Genomic DNA, 17569 nt, shown 5'->3' on the forward strand with positions numbered 1-17569 from the left:
AACAAGGAGAGGAACTAATACGGTGTCCTAGCTAATGGACAGCCTTTGAATTTCTGAAAAGTGTATTCATGTTGGGTGCTCAGCAACTGATAATAATATAAAATGGATAGAATGATTTAATCTAGCAATCAATCTTTCTTTCTTGATTCAATGATAAAGGAGAAAACTTGTTAAGTGGACTATTAATGGGGATCAATCATGGATTCATCTATACCAACCCAAATCAAACTGACACAAAACAACCTAAATCACTTGTTACACTGGAAATATCCTTCTTTTTCTTTGTGCAAGAAATTCAAGATTATACATCAGATGATAAGGTTATGTTTACAGCCATTTGGGATTTGAAAGGAGTATTGCTAGCACGTTTTCAGAATTAAGGTGATAGTGTAGATGCTGAATCATGTAATAAAATTTGCTGACGCTTAAAATTGGATTTGAAGAAAATGTCACAACTTTCAATTTTTTGATCCACTAAATAAATATTCATCTGGACAGAAAGCATTTTGCTATTAAAATGTTGAACATGAGGTATGAATGTGGGCAACAGCAGCCCAAACACTTCTACACAGCAGGTTTTGGGGATAAAGGTAGAAAAGGAATTGGGCACTGATGTAGGAATGGATCTATCAATATTAATGGAAATTAAAAATTATTTTCAGTGAAGAATTTACTGAGCAATTTTTTAAAAGCATATATAATCTATTTACTGACTTCTTTTACAGTAATGTACATTGTTTTACACAAACTTTTGCTTCATTTCCTGTTGTATTTTTAAAACTTGCATGTCATAATATAGTGGTTTAGTTAGTTCATGTTGAAAATAAACTTATTTGATGCATACTTCCCAACTTTCAAAAATGAAAATTGTGTAAGATTTAGTACCTGGAATGTAAAACATCAAATTCAACATTTAAAACACTAATAACATTGCATTACCTTATAACACAATGTAATCAGTAATGAAGTATGGTTATTAAAATGTCACACGGGCAAAATTACAGTATTTTTCTTTAACAATTTTGAAGTTAATCCTTCTACGAATAATTCATATCATTATATAAATATGTAAATAACTATTATTGTACTTAGTACAATTAGATAAATTATACAAAAACACAGTTTCAAAGCAGAAGAAAACAAAACTTACATTGGAGTAATGTTTAATAAATGTGAGTTTTCATTTTCAAAAAACAATATTTTATGAAAGCTTCTATAGAAATAAAAGTTGGCAACTAGAAAAATCAATTTTCAACCACTTTTTGAAAGTAATTTTTCCATCATAATTTTTACAAATTTGTTAAGATGTTTTAAAATTTTTTACCTAAGTTAATGACCTTAACTTAATGAATGATGACAAGATAAGAAAACAATATACAATTTTACTTATATTACATGAATCCAGTATACAAAGTATTCAGCTTAAATGTAGGGAACAAATTTTGTATTGCAACGTAAGATATTACGACTAAAAAAATTCTATTAATATTTCATAAAAGTTTAGTTACTAAGGTTGTTAAAAGTATCTAAGCTGTATCATCTTACAAAAAACACTAAACTTTGAACATGTGTGTAATAATAATTATGTCATGAAAAGCTCTTGTGTATTTATTGATTTTTCACTTTATAAATTATCTTTTTCTTGGCATTTAATACTTTTTGTGTTTTGTTGTATTAACTCATATATCAAATTAACACACCACTACAAATAAAATTTGTTAAATTTTTTATTTACGATCTTCAATCCACTTTATGCAGTAAAACATAAACATATTTATCTATCTACTTCTTCATGCATTTATAATAACAAACAGATCGTGGTCTTAACAGGAAAATATAAAAAAAAATTATTGTTTGCTACGTTCTATTATGGATACCGAATCAAATTTTATACAATTTTCTTTCATAATGGTATGAATCTTTCAATAGTTAAGAATTTAATGGATGACAAGGTTTTAAACTGTTAATGAATTTAAGAAGATAAATAAACAAAAACACAAACCAACATTTTTTTATAAATGTTACACATACAGCACCTTCACTTTCAAGTATTATGCACATGTTCATTAAATGTTCTTAACAAATGCTTTGAAACGTTTTTTAGTCAATAGTTATTATACAAGATATAAACATACATATTATATAATATATAGAAAATTCTAGTTGACTTGTTCTTACTTTATGATAAACATGTTTTTTTTCTTTCTAAATGTTACCTAAAATAAACAGGCTTATAGGACTTTACTTAATTCAAAAATAATAATTTGAATTTTTTTAAAACCATACAGTCCTAGCTAACACAGAGTGGTATGCATGATGAATTTCTCTCTAAACTCTATACATGAAGTTATTAGGGGGAAAACACTAGCTGACTGGAAGAATGTATTAAAGGCTAGACCTTGAAAATTGTTGCATCAAATATATACATTTAAATGAATCAGTTTTAGTGTACAAAAAGTACATTACCTAAACATATTACTTTGTAATTAATAACAGAATTTGCTTCTTCACCAACACCTCTACAACAGAAAATTTACTGACAAGAATGTCATAACTCTCGTTCATAAATAGGAATTTTATTCAATTACATATATTACCACAACATATAAATTTATGGTTTAGCTCTAATAACTGTTATCACTATATTTTACTCATTCCCAATATTTTTACTAACATTAACGCTATTAATTCTAATGTTACTATCACTACTATTCGCATCACTACTGCTAGCTTCAATTTTATTGTCGTTAGATTTCCCTGATTCAAGCATCTGATTTTTCAAATCAGCACTTCCAAATTCTGATCTAAATTCATCTTCTTCTTCATCATCTGGAGTATTATATAATGTGGGATACTTGGCCATACAGGTCTGCATTTTCCTGAACGATTCAAAACATTCACTTCCTTTTGGATCCTCTTTACTGTAATGAAAACAAGAAAAAGCTTCTCTAAATTCAACACCACATGGCCCTGTCGCCATTCCACCTAAACAAGGGCAATTCCAATTGATGCTACCATCTGACAATATGAGACCAGGTTGAGGCTCTGGTTCAGGTAATGAGATGTTACTCGGTTCTTTGTGATCCTCTTCTGTTGCAAATATAATAACGTCTTTACCATCCTTACGACAATAAGACATATTTTATACTTTAAAATATCACTTATGGATATAGGTACGACTATTAGACAAGAGTGATATAAGTAAGGGAGATGAATTATTTATAGTATATGAACAACAGCGTCCCCCGTATTCACTAGACAATGTCAATGCACTGCGTAATTTAACGTAACTTGAAGCTGGACAACGTATTATTCCTGTCTTCTTGCTCGAATCATACTTTAATACATCGACACTTATACTTGCACCAATCTGAAACAAATAATAATGTTATAAAAACATATGCATTCATTCATACTTATTTTTTATATACTATTATTAAAAAATATTTTTAAAATGACAAGATTTAATCAGTAATAATTAGTATTTATTTAATTCAACTGGTAAATTTGTGCAGGGAATTCTGAAAATAATAATAATTTTTCTTTTCAAATCACCACATTTTAATAAATTAGGGGAAAATTCTATTTGCTTGGTTTTCAACAGATTTTTCAAATAAAATAAAAAACAAAAACCTTTCAGAGAAAACAAATAAATTAGAATATCTGGAATATAATTGAATAAATATCTGTTATGTTTTATTGTTAATTCTTGCATAATTATTGCTGTTACTTTATCTGCTTCTTAATCTCAGCTGAATAAAGGAATTTGTACAAACTATATTTATTAACTTTTTTCACTGGAATATGTATTATCTTTATATGATCACATTTTTCATTATATGACAGATTTTAAACTTATATTAAAAATTCTATTTTTTATAGTATTCTGTTATTGACTTATCTACGACTGAAGAACAAATACATCAGAACTTCAAACTGAATTAGATAATCTCATATTAAATTTAATTCTATTTTTTTAAACATACCTATAAATCTCTACTTTTATTTAATTAATGAATTTGCTGTAATTTCAAATTATGTATTATTTCATAACATGGAAACAATTTTATAATTACATAAATTTTTATGATTTATTATTTTTTTTTACAATAAACAAAAAATGTGATAAAGAAAGGAAATCCAGCTCCTTTTGCAATCTTAAAAATTACTGACAAGAAACTGTGACACAAATTTATAAAATTTGTACCTATATAATAGGTAAACCTCATTCAAATATGACGTTATATTACATTTTTGAAACATTTTCTATCAAATCTCAAAGATCAGCTTACCTGATTTTGAAATATAAATTGTCAAAAATTTGGCCAATTTTAAATTTTCTAAAATTCATTCACTTGAATAAATGTGTAGATATATTTTAAAGAACATGCATAATTTTAGTTGGCATCTCAAAGTAATATTTTACAAAAGCTTGTAAAATATAAAGTGTTGTATGCTTTTGGTTTAAGCCTTATTGCCGACCAAAAATTGTTATCAGGATAAATTATATCTTTTTCTTCAAAGTTCTTTCTTCCAAGGAGTACAAACAATACAAAATGATATTGAGACTAAAATATTTAAAAGCAATCCAAGGATTAGCTTTTTGTATGCAGACGACATGACTAACAGTCAGAGTAAAATAAAATTTTATATTAATAATTTGAATGATTTGTCTTCTGTTCAATATCTAAAAATTGTATACTCCCTAGTTTCAGGGAAATGAGATTTATGATTATGTAAGACATAAGACATAATAAGATTTTTACAAAAAAAAAATATTAGTTTTTATTTATCAACATTTTATCCAAGGAACAAATATTCTGATGAATGATTAGTTCCATTGCATTGATAAAATTTTAACTGATATTTATGCATTTCATAATAAATGGTTATAATGCTTTATATAACAAGTGAGCCACTGAAAGAATGATTATAAACATTTTTTTCTGGTAACGTCTATAAACAATAATCTTTTTTTTATAATGTTTAGTTATGATACAGTTTTGGATGAATGAACAAAGTATGTTTGCAATTAAAGCATTTAAAAAAGTGGCTAATTTAATTAACTTTTGTGCAGTAGTTTTTTGGTGCCATTTCAATATCTATAAGAGTGATGCGTTGCTATCAGCTTGTGTCTGCGTGCTATAAAGTCTGCATGCAAAATTTTGAAGAAGCAGGTTGAACATGAATACGTAGCCTGCCTCCTTACTAAACAAAGGAATATGTATTACCTGAATATATTTAATATTTTAATGCAATGAAGCCTTTATGATCTATCATTCAGTTTCACTTGGCTTGCCAGATCCCAATATATGAAAGATTCTTCTTCAGGATCTATACATGTAGCAGTATATAATGTGAAAAGTGCAGTGACTAAATGATGTTAATAAAGTTAATTCCACAACTTTTGCTGTCAATTCATCAAATTTTGAGCCTTAAAAATCATTAAAGAGGACATCATTCATAATGATGGATATATCACTATGATGAAGGAAATGTGATTTTACATTTCCTATTATGTATGTGAATAAACAAAACCTGCTAATCATGCAACAAACAATTCTAATGAAATATGTCAAAAACCACTGGACAGTACTAAATTCATTGTATTATCTGTAACAATATCTTCCAGAATAATAGGTCCTATTTCTTGGAAAGCATATATATAAGTAGGAATGCTATCAATCAGCACAATGTCTGAACGACTGAAAAATGTTTTTACTTCTCAAATAACATGGAAACCTGAAATCAATCCACAGGCGTGGCTTGACAGGATAGGGCAACTTGTCACACAGTTAGACAATCAATGGATGGAATTAATTACTTCCAATGTTCCTTAATCTATGAGGAGAATGCTGTATCTAATAATTTGTTTTTTATTCTTAAGGGCATGTCTTACTTGAAGAATAGGGTATTCAATGATCCATCCCCACAAAATACTAAAGAACTTGAAGAAAAGATTTACCACAAATTCATTATTGCAATTCCTTTAGATAGGTTACATTATGTTTGGGAAAATATAACTCGAATGAGTGAATCAAAATGGAATGGCTAAATTCACGATTTAGTGTTCTGAACTTAATATGTTTTACGGTACAGTTTGTACTAAATAAAATACGTACTTTTTTTAAATGAATTAAAAAAAGAAATTAATTCTTTAAAATGAGTTCTATTGGTTCATCTATTACTGTACATGACCCAGAATGTAGACTGCCACAAGAGAGAATTAAAGAGAGCAGATTAACACGGTTTACACATTTGCAGAGAATGTAGAATAGAGATTTGTAACATAAATGTAACTGGAAGAAGATCTAGGAAGGGAAAGAAAGAGCTGGGTTAGGCTGTGTGAAAGAAGATTTGAAAAAGAACATTAATAGAGCAAGTTTTGCAGCAAGAATAATGTAAAAATAGGGTAACTCTATGATCTGAACCCCAATTCAATAGAAATCAGATAAAAGGAAATGATTGGTGTTAGTTTAGTATTAACCATGTATAGTTTTATAATATTAAACTTAATCACTCTTACTGTAATTTTTTTTAAATCTTTGAGATAATTGCTAAAATAATAAAAAGAAAAGTTATTACATAATACAATAAAGTGAAATAATATGACTGACATTTAACTTTAATAAATAATATAAATAATTCTGTATGGATTATATGTTACAGATTTAGGAATCAATGTTTTTATAGTTCCCCCCCTACTATAAAAATGCCTATCAGCGATGTGGTTTGTCAGAGCCACAAATAATCTATCTTAAAAAAAAAATTAACAATTTTTCAACCATTTATGACAAAGATTGAATTACTCATCATTCACTTTAATATAATTCAGTAACTGTGATTTAGACATTTAATCTTTTAAAATCTAAAAAATATTCATTCAAGAAATCTAATATCTGATAACTAAAACCACATTCCGCAAGTGACAAAAATTTTTTATATTTAGCATTATGGGCCCACAGACGAAATTAAGAAAAAAACAAGTTTAATTCAGTTTTTATTTCATTAAAATAAGATTTTCTATTTTGATATGGATGATTAAAATGAATACAATATAAATAAATTAACATGCCCAAATAGATGAAAATACCAGGAACTCCTGTTGCACTGAATCCACAATTCACTAATTTGTTATTAATAGCATTAGTACATAAATATGTGTGTATATTAGTATACAAATATACATGTACATTAGTCTCTTAAAAATATTGCTATTAATCACACAAACTATGAAATTCTAATATAAAGAAAAAAAAAACATTAGATACCCAAGAACTGTAACTGATCAACTACTATAAAACACTGATTAATCAATATAGCTAATTTTAACATGGTCATGTCATGCTAAAAAAATGAAATATCTGCATGTTTCTTGCTTAAAGAAGCATATTTTCTTGTTTCTCCACAAAGAAGTGGAATTCTTAGAAGTTTCTAGGTAAATAATCATAAATACAATTCTACAATTCTGTCCAAATACTCACCTCACCAAATACATCTTTCACTGACTGTACAACATGATATTTAAAGTCAACAGCACTGACTGGTATATCACAGTTTGCTTCAAATGATCTGAAAACACAAAAAACTGATTGAAGAAAATTAATAACAAGCACAAGTAAAATTAATAATTAATAGCAGTTATACTATTAATATTCAATAAGCTGTAAGAAGCACAAAACTTTTAATAAACAACATATTTAATATTTATAACACATTAATATACAACATTTAATAGATGTAAGAATACATAGATAAGATATACAGAAATTAATAAGGTAAACATTTAAATAAAGTAATAGTTATATTTACTGTTTTACTTTTCTTTTAGTGACTAATTAAATCAAATAAGCATCACACTTTTATAGAATATTATAATAAAATAACTTCAAATAAATAAACAGAAATGTAAAATTCCTTTTTAACCTTGGCTTGACAACAAAACTACTCAGTTACGATTAATATCAAAACATTTAAAAATAGTAATAATTAAAAAGCATACTTAGAATCCACAATATAGAGGAAGAGACCTTGAAAATATTTTGTCTGTGTGTGCACTAGCTTCTGGCAGAAGAATCTGATTCCCTACACAGTTTGATTGCACAAATAATGATATTGCCAGTACCAAATGATAAGAGAATGATGGGTGGGGCTGTGTAACATTAATTATTATACTTTCCATTGACAAGCCGATAAAAAAAATTTATATTGTGCAGCACATGCCAGCAATTCACAAACTTGAAAGATCAGTCTACTAACCAGCACTATACTATAATATTGGAAACATACAGTGCAAGATGTGTGTTAGCATTATTTATTGTTAATTACTTGAATTAATTAATTACCTGTTGATAGACTCTATTAATTATTCACAAATTATTTATAATTTTTAAATATTTATATTATATAATTAATATTTATATGAAATCATAATTATTAATGTTACGACTGTATTTTAAAGCTTGTTTTATAAAATTATGCAATAAACTATATAACAACTGCATGGGTAACATGCAATTTATTTATATTTCTTTGTATAAGGTTTGCATAATCTTCAAAATTTATTTTTTTTACAGAAGGTTTTAATTTTTTTTGGGAGATAACAGACATCCAGTAAAATGTTTAAATAAGTAATTATTAAAAATTAATTCCACAATTAAACTGTTTCCAGTATTAGATTTACTTAAATCAAAACGCATCCAGACTTTTCATTTTTAAATTATCTTGTCATTAAAGTGATTATATAGCAAATAAATGCAACCTCCCAAAAATATCACATATGAGTATTACCTGTCTTTTATAAACACAAAGCTGTATGGCAATAAATGGCCACAAACATTACCAAAAATACTGCAAACTCATGGTACATGGCATGTGCTATAAAAAAAAAAAAAAATTAAAAATATCAAATCTAAAGGTGGGTCCTCCTACAAGCTCTCTCTAGCAGCCTCCTCTACCCTTCCTACAATCTGGCATGTGAAATACGTACTAATGGTCGTCATAAAAGTTAAGATCTCAAAATGATTCAGACTATTATTTATTATTGCTTATTTTACCATATTTATTTATTTTTACTATTATTTATTTATTTAAATTTGTCATTTAATTATTATTTACTTATTTATTTGAGCTACTATATATATATATTATTTTGTATGAAATCATTTTATGTTTTACGTTTATAAAATATAGTATTAACTAACGTTTTAATTAATTAGATTAATTTTATGTTTATTACAATATGAACTTAATATCTCAGTATTCATAATTTTTTTAAATAAATTTAATAATAATTACAATTATACTACTTTTACTCGCGTTTCTGTAATACTATTTATTTATATACAATTTAATATTTTTATTTTGTAGTTTTGTAGACTTACAACATTCAAAAGAATATTAGTTACAGGTATGTATGTGATATTTAGAAATAAATTTTGTAAATAACTACGCTATGTCAAAGAAAATCATAACATTATAGCCTATAACAAATAAATAACTCATTTCATATACTTTTGTATTGTGTCACTGTTACAGTTTATTTATAGCAAAACCTTAGTTTAACATATTTGAAAAAAAAAAACATACTTTCAAGAAACAAATTACTTCATATTCAAATTGAACAAAATAATAATTTTATTTATTTATAACAAATTACCAGAAGATATTTCATTACTATAACAGTAATGTCACAATTAGACACAATGTAAGTAATTGCAAATCGACTGAAGTGATCTTTGTAATACACTACTTTAGCTGCTGGTGTGAGCATTAGTTGCAGAGTGATGTTAAAGAGCAGTGGAGAGGATGCAATACCTACTACAAGATCCACCTTCAGATATTACACACTATGGTAATACTGCTGAACAATTACTTTTTACATTATTACATTGAGAAATGGACTTTTTATTCAATAATCATAGTTTTGGCCTTTTCGACTGGGTTGTGAGCAGTAACCATAGAAGACTGAAAAAATCTAAGGTGAAAAAAAAAGTAAATAGTTGAAATAAAGAATAAACTAAACTAAGGAAAATGGCAAGGATATCAGATGGTGTTAAATGTAAGTATTGAAATTAATAATACCTTTTTGTCCTTTTTCCTCAACCGATTACAAGTTTAACTTTAAACAATTGTGAGATATATATTAAAAGTAATGAAATGTAGTAGAAATAACAAAGATGGACCACTGAATGTGAAAATAGGAGGAGAAAAGATTATGGAGGTAGAAGAATTTTGTTATTTGGGAAGTAGAATTACTAAAGATGGACGAAGCAGGAGCGATATAAAATGTTGAATAGCAGAAGCTAAACGAGCCTTCAGTAAGAAATATAATTTGTTTATATCAAAAATTAATTTAAATGTCAGGAAAAGAATTTTGAAAGTGTATGTTTGGAGTGTCGCTTTATATGGAAGTGAAACTTGGACAATCGGAGTATCTGAGAAGAAAAGATTAGAAGCTTTTGAAATGTGGTGCTATAGGAGAATGTTAAAAATCAGATGGGTGGATAAAGTGACAAATGAAGAGGTATTGCGGCAAATAGATGAAGAAAGAAGCATTTGGAAAAATATAGTTAAAAGAAGAGACAGACTTATAGGCCACATACTAAGGCATCCTGGAATAGTCGCTTTAATATTGGAAGGACAGGTAGAAGGGAAAAATTGTGTAGGCAGGCCACGTTTGGAGTATGTAAAACAAATTGTTAGGGATGTAGGATGTAGAGGGTATACTGAAATGAAACAACTAGCACTAGATAGGGAATCTTCTGCATCAAACCAGTCAAATGACTGGAGACAAAAAAAAAAGTTAAATTATATTTTTGAATGAAGGCTCGTTTCGCTTGTGCTATTCGGCATTTTATATCGCTCCTGCTTCGTCCATCTTTAGTAATTCTACTTCCCAAATAACAAAATTCTTCTACCTCCATAATCTTTTCTCCTCCTATTTTCACATTCAGTGGTCCATCTTTGTTATTTCTAATACATTTCATTACTTTTGTTTTGTTCTTGTTTATTTTCATGCGATAGTTCTTGCATAGGACTTCATCTATGCCATTCATTATTTCTTCTAAATCCTTTTAACTCTCGGCTAGAATTACTATATCATCAGCAAATCGTAGCATCTTTATCTTTTCACCTTGTACTGTTACTCCGAATCTAAATTGTTCTTTAACATCATTAACTGCTAGTTCCATGTAAAGATTAAAAAATAACGGGGATAGGGAACATCCTTGTCGGACTCCCTTTCTTATGTTCTTCAATTATTACTGTTGCTGTTTGGTTCCTGTACATGTTAACAATTGTTCTTCTATCAATGTATTTGAACCCTAATTTTTTTAAAATGCTGAACATTTTATTCCAGTCTACGTTATCGAATGCCTTTTTTAGGTCTATAAACGCCAAGTAATCATTATGAATACCTAACTCTGGCCTTAAGAGTTGTAAATTCAGAAGGTTATGCTTCACAAAGTCAAATATATATTTCTATACTCAATCTATATTGGAATTGATAAGTGCTAACTGACTGCCCCTGATCTGAATTTAATAATTAACAAACATTGTTGCATCAGCTTTCCTGCATTTAATACTGTATTGAAGTGTCCTGAAAAACTATCATAACTGATATCTTGAAGAAGCATACATCCTCATACAGCAGATGTATGGGTCATGACCTGGAAGTATATGTACATTTGCTCTGAAAGTAATTAATGACAATGGGCTATTTTATTGTTGAATATATAATGTATAGGTGGCAAAGTAACTGTGGGATTTCAAAGAATCACAGTTCTGGAACACAGGAAGATACAGACAAAAGTATACACCAAACAAAAGAGCAACTGTCCAAATTTTTGAAACGTAAGCAAGTTCTAGTACCAGCTCATTCATGCTGTGTTAAAAGATCAGTAGCCACATGAAGCTTGCATATCACTATAGAGCAGAGAAAGGTCAATATGTTTTGTGCCTAGCAATATTTGAGTTGGTGCATGTTAGGCATGCATACTGTCATGTGTTCAATGAAGAATGATCACACCTAAATAACATTTACTGATGGGAAAAATGAATCTGAGAAATGAGCAGCCTACTAAAACAGTCACATCAGGAAGGCCATCAGTGTGACAAGACTGTGAACAAGTTATTTGTGTAGCTTGAAAAAAAAAAATAGTGTAAAAGTGTTTTTTAGTTAGGCATTCCTGTTTCCTTGTAAACAGGATCACATTGTTTACAGTAATTCCTACATAATTCCTGCATGAAAAGGAATGTACAGTTCGGGAATATCCAGCATGTACAGTGATTCCTGCATAAACATAAACACACACACACACACACTGTGATTCCTGTGTAAGATTACAATGTTAAAAAAAAACTATGCTTTATTCTGATTATAAAATTCAAGTATAGCATAAAATTTATCCACAGCACAATTTGAATTCACTACATACATTCTGAATAGGCTTGATCATGATGGATATTTTTTCAACGTTTATTTTCAGCGATTAAGCTCTTTATTATGTTTCAAGATGAGTCCAATAGCATAATGTTCGAATGTGGGATATGGAACTCCTACAAGTCATGATGGAATACCATCATGACAACCCAAAAGTTAACGTGTGGTGCACAATTGGATGAGAGTTATTGGTCATTTTTTCTGAAAAAAAAAAAAAAACTATAATGGGGAAATAACTTCTCAGATAAGTTAGCAGAATATGAAGTGTCCCAAATATCAGAGTATTCCATTTTCAGTAAGACAGGGCTCCTCTACATTTTGTCATACTCATGCAGGATTACCTAAATTAAATATTTCTTTAGCAATGGGTCAGACAAAAAATGTGGAGGCAAAATGTATGGCCTACACTGTTTCCAAATGTTATCTCTGGATTTTTATTTCTATAACTATGCAAGTGGACAAATGTCCTGTGTTCAAGTAAGAAATCTGAACTATTGTAAAACATTTTACTGGAGGGAGATAAACTTTAACAATAAAAATTAGCTTTAATTAGAAAGTCAGTAACTCTAGGTTCACTGAAAAATAATAGTTATTGTACAAAAGTGATTTAAGAATTAACCTTATATGGACCAAAAACAAGCTTTGAGAAGTTTCATTTTGAAGCTGTTTGTTAATATTACAACTAAAAATGTAATATAAATGAAATATTAAAGATTATTGTTCAGTTAATAATAAAAAAATAAATTGAAAACTATCCGTGAAACATTTTTGTGCAGTTTACTTCTTTACCACTACACACAACACATGATACTACACTGTTTAGCAGAGTATCAGTATTATTAGCACATTATTAAAAATGATTCCAACTTGTAAGCAAAATTAATGTATCCAAAAACAGAATAACTCATTTATTATCAAATTCAAGATTTTTGTTTTGTTTTAAACTCTACCTTATGCTATCAACAGGATTATAGACATTTATTTATCTAACAATAGTTTGTTTAATTTTGATGTAAAATGATAAGCTTCCAGCTAAACAACTTTCTGTAATAGTTAGCAATGTAATGAAAGTGAGAAAAACATATAAATTAAACTTTTATTTTGGTTTTTGTTTCATTTAATCTATAAGTATGGTTACACATCCCCACTCTTTGGGGCCAAACTTTACAGCCTAAGTTGAGATTAAATTGGTGTTTTCTTTTTTGTTTGACTCATCTGAAGGTCAACAATAAAAAAAAAATATTAGTGGAGTAGAACTCTGATGAAATTTAAGGTTTAAAATATAACTTTCTTTATAATTTAGCTGTAAATTCAACTAATGTTTATTTGAAATTTATAGATACTATATTTTTAATATTAATTCATAAATATTATCACTACATAATTAAAAACCAAGAACATATTTTAGAGTATAAACATATAAGGTGCTACCCAAAAGTTCCTGAAATTTGAATTTGATGGGTGGACTAACTGTATTACAATTTGATATTTTGTAGAGTTTGTTCACTTTGTAAAGTGAAATTAATAATGTTAAAGAGCAACAAATTCTGTTTCACAGTCACAAGGCAGAAACTCCAATGTACTTTATTTGGACTGAATACAAGCAGTTTACAAATTGATTAGGAACATTCTAATCATCCGCCAAGATGAAGATGAACAATTCACAATATCAGCAACACTAAAGGCCTCTTGTATGGTGTTTGTCAGTAAATTGTCGCAGAGGCTCAACATTCAATTAATTTGTTCCAAGGCTGCTCAACATTGAACTAAAATGGTTCTGTGTTCAAGACTGCACTGAGCTGAAAGATTTTTTGAAATTAACCCAAACTTCAATCTGAGGACCATTACTGGTGAGATTAATTACTGCTTATGACCATAACTTTGAAATGAACAGCAATCTTCATGGCATAGAAATCCATAACCTCAGCAAAAAAAATCAAGGCAAGTTTGAAGAAACATAAAATGTTTTTTTTTTTTTACACTAATACCAATGGGCATTAACTCTAAATGGGGAAAAATTCAACTGCAACATTCTTAGATGGTTCAGAAAAGGCAACTGATACAAATAGCTGGACAAGTGTGCAACAAATATAGTTCTAACATGATAATGTGCCTGTCCAAACATCTCATCTCGGTGTATAAATTTTTATACCTACTAATACAACAGTCATCTTGCATTCTCAACTACCAGATCTAACTACATGCAAATTCTTCCTATACCAGAAATGAAATTAAAATTTAGAGATAACATTTAAACAATGTGAAAATATCCAGGATGAATTGTAGGAAGAAATAAGCACACGAAGAGAATTACATTTTCAATCATGGAAAAAATGGGATTGAACTAACCATTAAAAAAATGCCGCTTTGAGTGCTGCAGGCCAATCATTTCAAGAAATTTTTTTTTCTGACAGCTAAGTTAAGCAACTTTTGCTTAACACCTCATACATTCCCAAATAATGGAAAAAATATGAATTTTGGAATACAACAAATAAAACAAACTTTATAAATATAATAGGAACTACATCATTGCAAATAAAATTAAACTCCACATAAAGCAACAAAAAGACCTTTTAAGAAAATTATGTAGTAAAGAACTTTACAGCGTAGAAAGAATCCAAACAACTATATTATAAAGCATGTTCAACAATAACTTGTTTAACAGTGTAACAAGAATATGATTAAACTTAAATTTCTTTATAATTCAAAAACTTTTTATTAATTTATGCCTTTGTACAAGTGTACATGGCTGATAAAGCAATACTTCTGATAAGACTGCAGTAGAGGAAATGTGATATTTAGCAAAGAGAGAAGCATAGTAATACTTAATAATTAAGGCGACACCCTCAAGGTTTTTTAAAAGGTTTACAATGGTTTTCTTCCCTAGACCTAAATTTTTCTTTTCAACCTGGTCACGCAAAAATCTGAACAAAACAATTTTCTAATGTTCACTTTAGTTATTCTTCAAGAAAATTGGTCTCTTAACCTCAGATGTAAATTAAACAATTTAAAATATCATTGATCAGAATTAAATAAAGGATTACAAGTTCTGGGGTTACTCATTTTCATCTCTTAGTAAAAAATCTTAGAAAAATTAATTAACATATAACATAAATATCCAAATATCAACAATACAGGCAAAATTGGCCAGTTAACTTTTAATAAAATCAACATTCTCTGTAATAATCAGTTTGATAAAATCTCACTACCCAACTATCATCAGTACATAGAAGATCACATATAGTAGAATACTGACAAAAACAATCATGTGTTGTTGTTTGTTAAAATGCGGTTAATAGTTGCAAGAATGTGTATCATGATGGAAACTTATCTAGAGATGAGATCTCATGTTGTGGGTTGTTGAAAGCTCAAGGAAAAATCTGGAAAGGAGGCATCAGTAAAAAGTATTATTCAGAAATTAGTTTGAAAATTTTGTGAAAAAAGTTCAGTGTTAGACCAGACATGTACTCAACAAAGGTCAGTTTTAAAGACACAGGTCACACAAGACATTAAAGTGGCAATTATAAGAACTTTGTGGAGACTAAGATGGGAAAAGAACATTTCACTAGGTTCAGTCCACACTGCTACAAAGAAAATGCTGAAATGTTGTCCTATAAAATGCAAGTTTTCCATAAGCTAACTAATGCTGGTGATACTAAAAAGGTTCACTACTGTCAATGGTTCAAGAACTTCATTAGAGCAATACTGCCATTTTAGATCAAGCACTTTTCACAGATGAAGCATGGTTTCACCATTTGTTAATAGTTAACTAGCAGACCTGGGGTAATGAAAACCTGCAAATTTTCTTTTAATATTCACTACAACTATAAAAAATAGGTATGCAATTTCAAGGCAATGAATAATAGAACCCTTGTTTTTTGAAGAAAAAAAAACAGCGGATGCTGCCATCTACCAAGAAATTATCCAACGGTTCATAGCCTTACTGAAGAGAATGCTGGTTGCAACACGACAGCACCTCTTGCCAAACAGCTTGCTCTACTATGGAGATGCTACAACATTTTTTCAGTTGAAGAATCATTTCTAAATGATTGTGGCTACTAAGATCCCCTGATCTGACTAGTCCAGATTTGTTTCTGTGGGGTTACTCTTAAAAAAAAAAACTTTTGTAGGAGTAGTCCACACTCTGAAATAACTGAAGATAAACAAATTTTATATGATTATTTTTCTGGATTTAATTCCATCCAGAAAAATAGGCAGGTACAGCTGACAATAACTAGGAACATGGTCTAACATGTTGACAAGTGCATAGAAGTGGGTGGACATAATTTTCAACACATTCTGTAAATTACTATATAAGTTTTTGCCCGCCCAATAAACTATTTTATTTATAGACTAAACTTAGCGAAGGGCCTCTTTTAAGTTGAACACTGTATGTTACAGACAAAAGTAAACGCAACTATTATAAGATAAAGTTAAAAATAATATATTATTGTATCGTTTATAAATTTTTAATAGTAAAAAGCAGTCTATGAAAATAAAAAGCAACTATTTATATTACAATAACAATTCAAAATCTAATTTACAGTTATTTTACTACATTGCAAACATATGACATATTACAGAAAATATGTACCCATAATGTTAACACCAAAAAATTAAGGCGAATCATTTGTAATTACAATTTTAAATTATGAACGTTATGTTACATTAATACGTCGATGCAGAAGGAAAATCGGCTTAGACTCTTAAACCGTCAATTTCACACAATGATCATAATTAACCACAAACCGATCAACGAATAGAAAATAGTATATATGTTGTTTTAATATTTACTATATGAATACCCAGTATCAACATATGAACAACAAAAACGCTAAAAACGGAATTCTAAGTTGATGAAATACTCTTATACGGTAAGGTAACAAGCCTTAATTTTCGCTGCCAGAAACGTGTTCGTAGAAAATCTCGAAATCTACAATACATCAGAACACAATGATTTCATAAATAAATCACTATCATACTTCAGCTTTAAAAGAAATGAATACATATATAAATGCGTACCTACAGAGTAATATCCAAATAACGATAATCACACATTACAATGGATTTTTCGCAAGCGGCAGGTTACAATCTCAAAATGTAAGGTTATTAAAAAGCAGGAATGCC

The 17569-nt window shown here is 28.7% G+C and overlaps 2 protein-coding genes across 3 annotated transcripts; both read right to left on the reverse strand.

The window, feature by feature from the left end:
• Positions 1–681: 681 nt before the first annotated feature.
• On the reverse strand, positions 682–3139 carry LOC142324929 (mitochondrial intermembrane space import and assembly protein 40-B). The gene has a single exon (XM_075366072.1). The coding sequence runs from the start codon at positions 3137–3139 to the stop codon at positions 2648–2650; it is 492 nt and encodes a 163-aa protein (XP_075222187.1). The 3' UTR covers positions 682–2647.
• An 18-nt stretch (positions 3140–3157) lies between these two features.
• Rpp14a (Ribonuclease P/MRP subunit p14 a) lies at positions 3158–17561 on the reverse strand. 2 transcript variants are annotated; one of them, XM_075366073.1, is made up of 3 exons: positions 17469–17553; positions 7485–7572; positions 3158–3370 (listed from the first exon to the last, which is right to left on the reverse strand). In XM_075366073.1, the coding sequence occupies exons 1-3, from the start codon at positions 17498–17500 to the stop codon at positions 3158–3160; spliced, it is 333 nt and encodes a 110-aa protein (XP_075222188.1). In that variant the 5' UTR covers positions 17501–17553. The 2 variants fall into 2 exon arrangements, 1 of the variants encoding a protein (XP_075222188.1); XR_012756444.1 differs by having other exon boundaries at positions 3320–3370; positions 17465–17561.
• Between the last annotated feature and the right edge of the window lie 8 nt (positions 17562–17569).

This window comes from Lycorma delicatula, chromosome 5, assembly GCF_047948215.1.
Source record: "Lycorma delicatula isolate Av1 chromosome 5, ASM4794821v1, whole genome shotgun sequence".
NCBI lineage: Eukaryota > Metazoa > Arthropoda > Insecta > Hemiptera > Fulgoridae > Lycorma > Lycorma delicatula.

Excerpts from the sequence above, each read along its gene's own strand:
- LOC142324929 (XM_075366072.1), bottom strand. The coding sequence starts at position 3,139 with ATGTCTTATTGTCGTAAGGATGGTAAAGACGTTATTATATTTGCAACA.
- Rpp14a (XM_075366073.1), bottom strand. The coding sequence starts at position 17,500 with ATGTGTGATTATCGTTATTTGGATATTACTCT. Across the intron at positions 7,573-17,468 it reads CGTTATTTGGATATTACTCT|ATCATTTGAAGCAAACTGTG; the intron begins GTAGGTACGCAT and ends TTGTGTTTTCAG. Across the intron at positions 3,371-7,484 it reads TGAAAGATGTATTTGGTGAG|ATTGGTGCAAGTATAAGTGT; the intron begins GTGAGTATTTGG and ends TATTTGTTTCAG.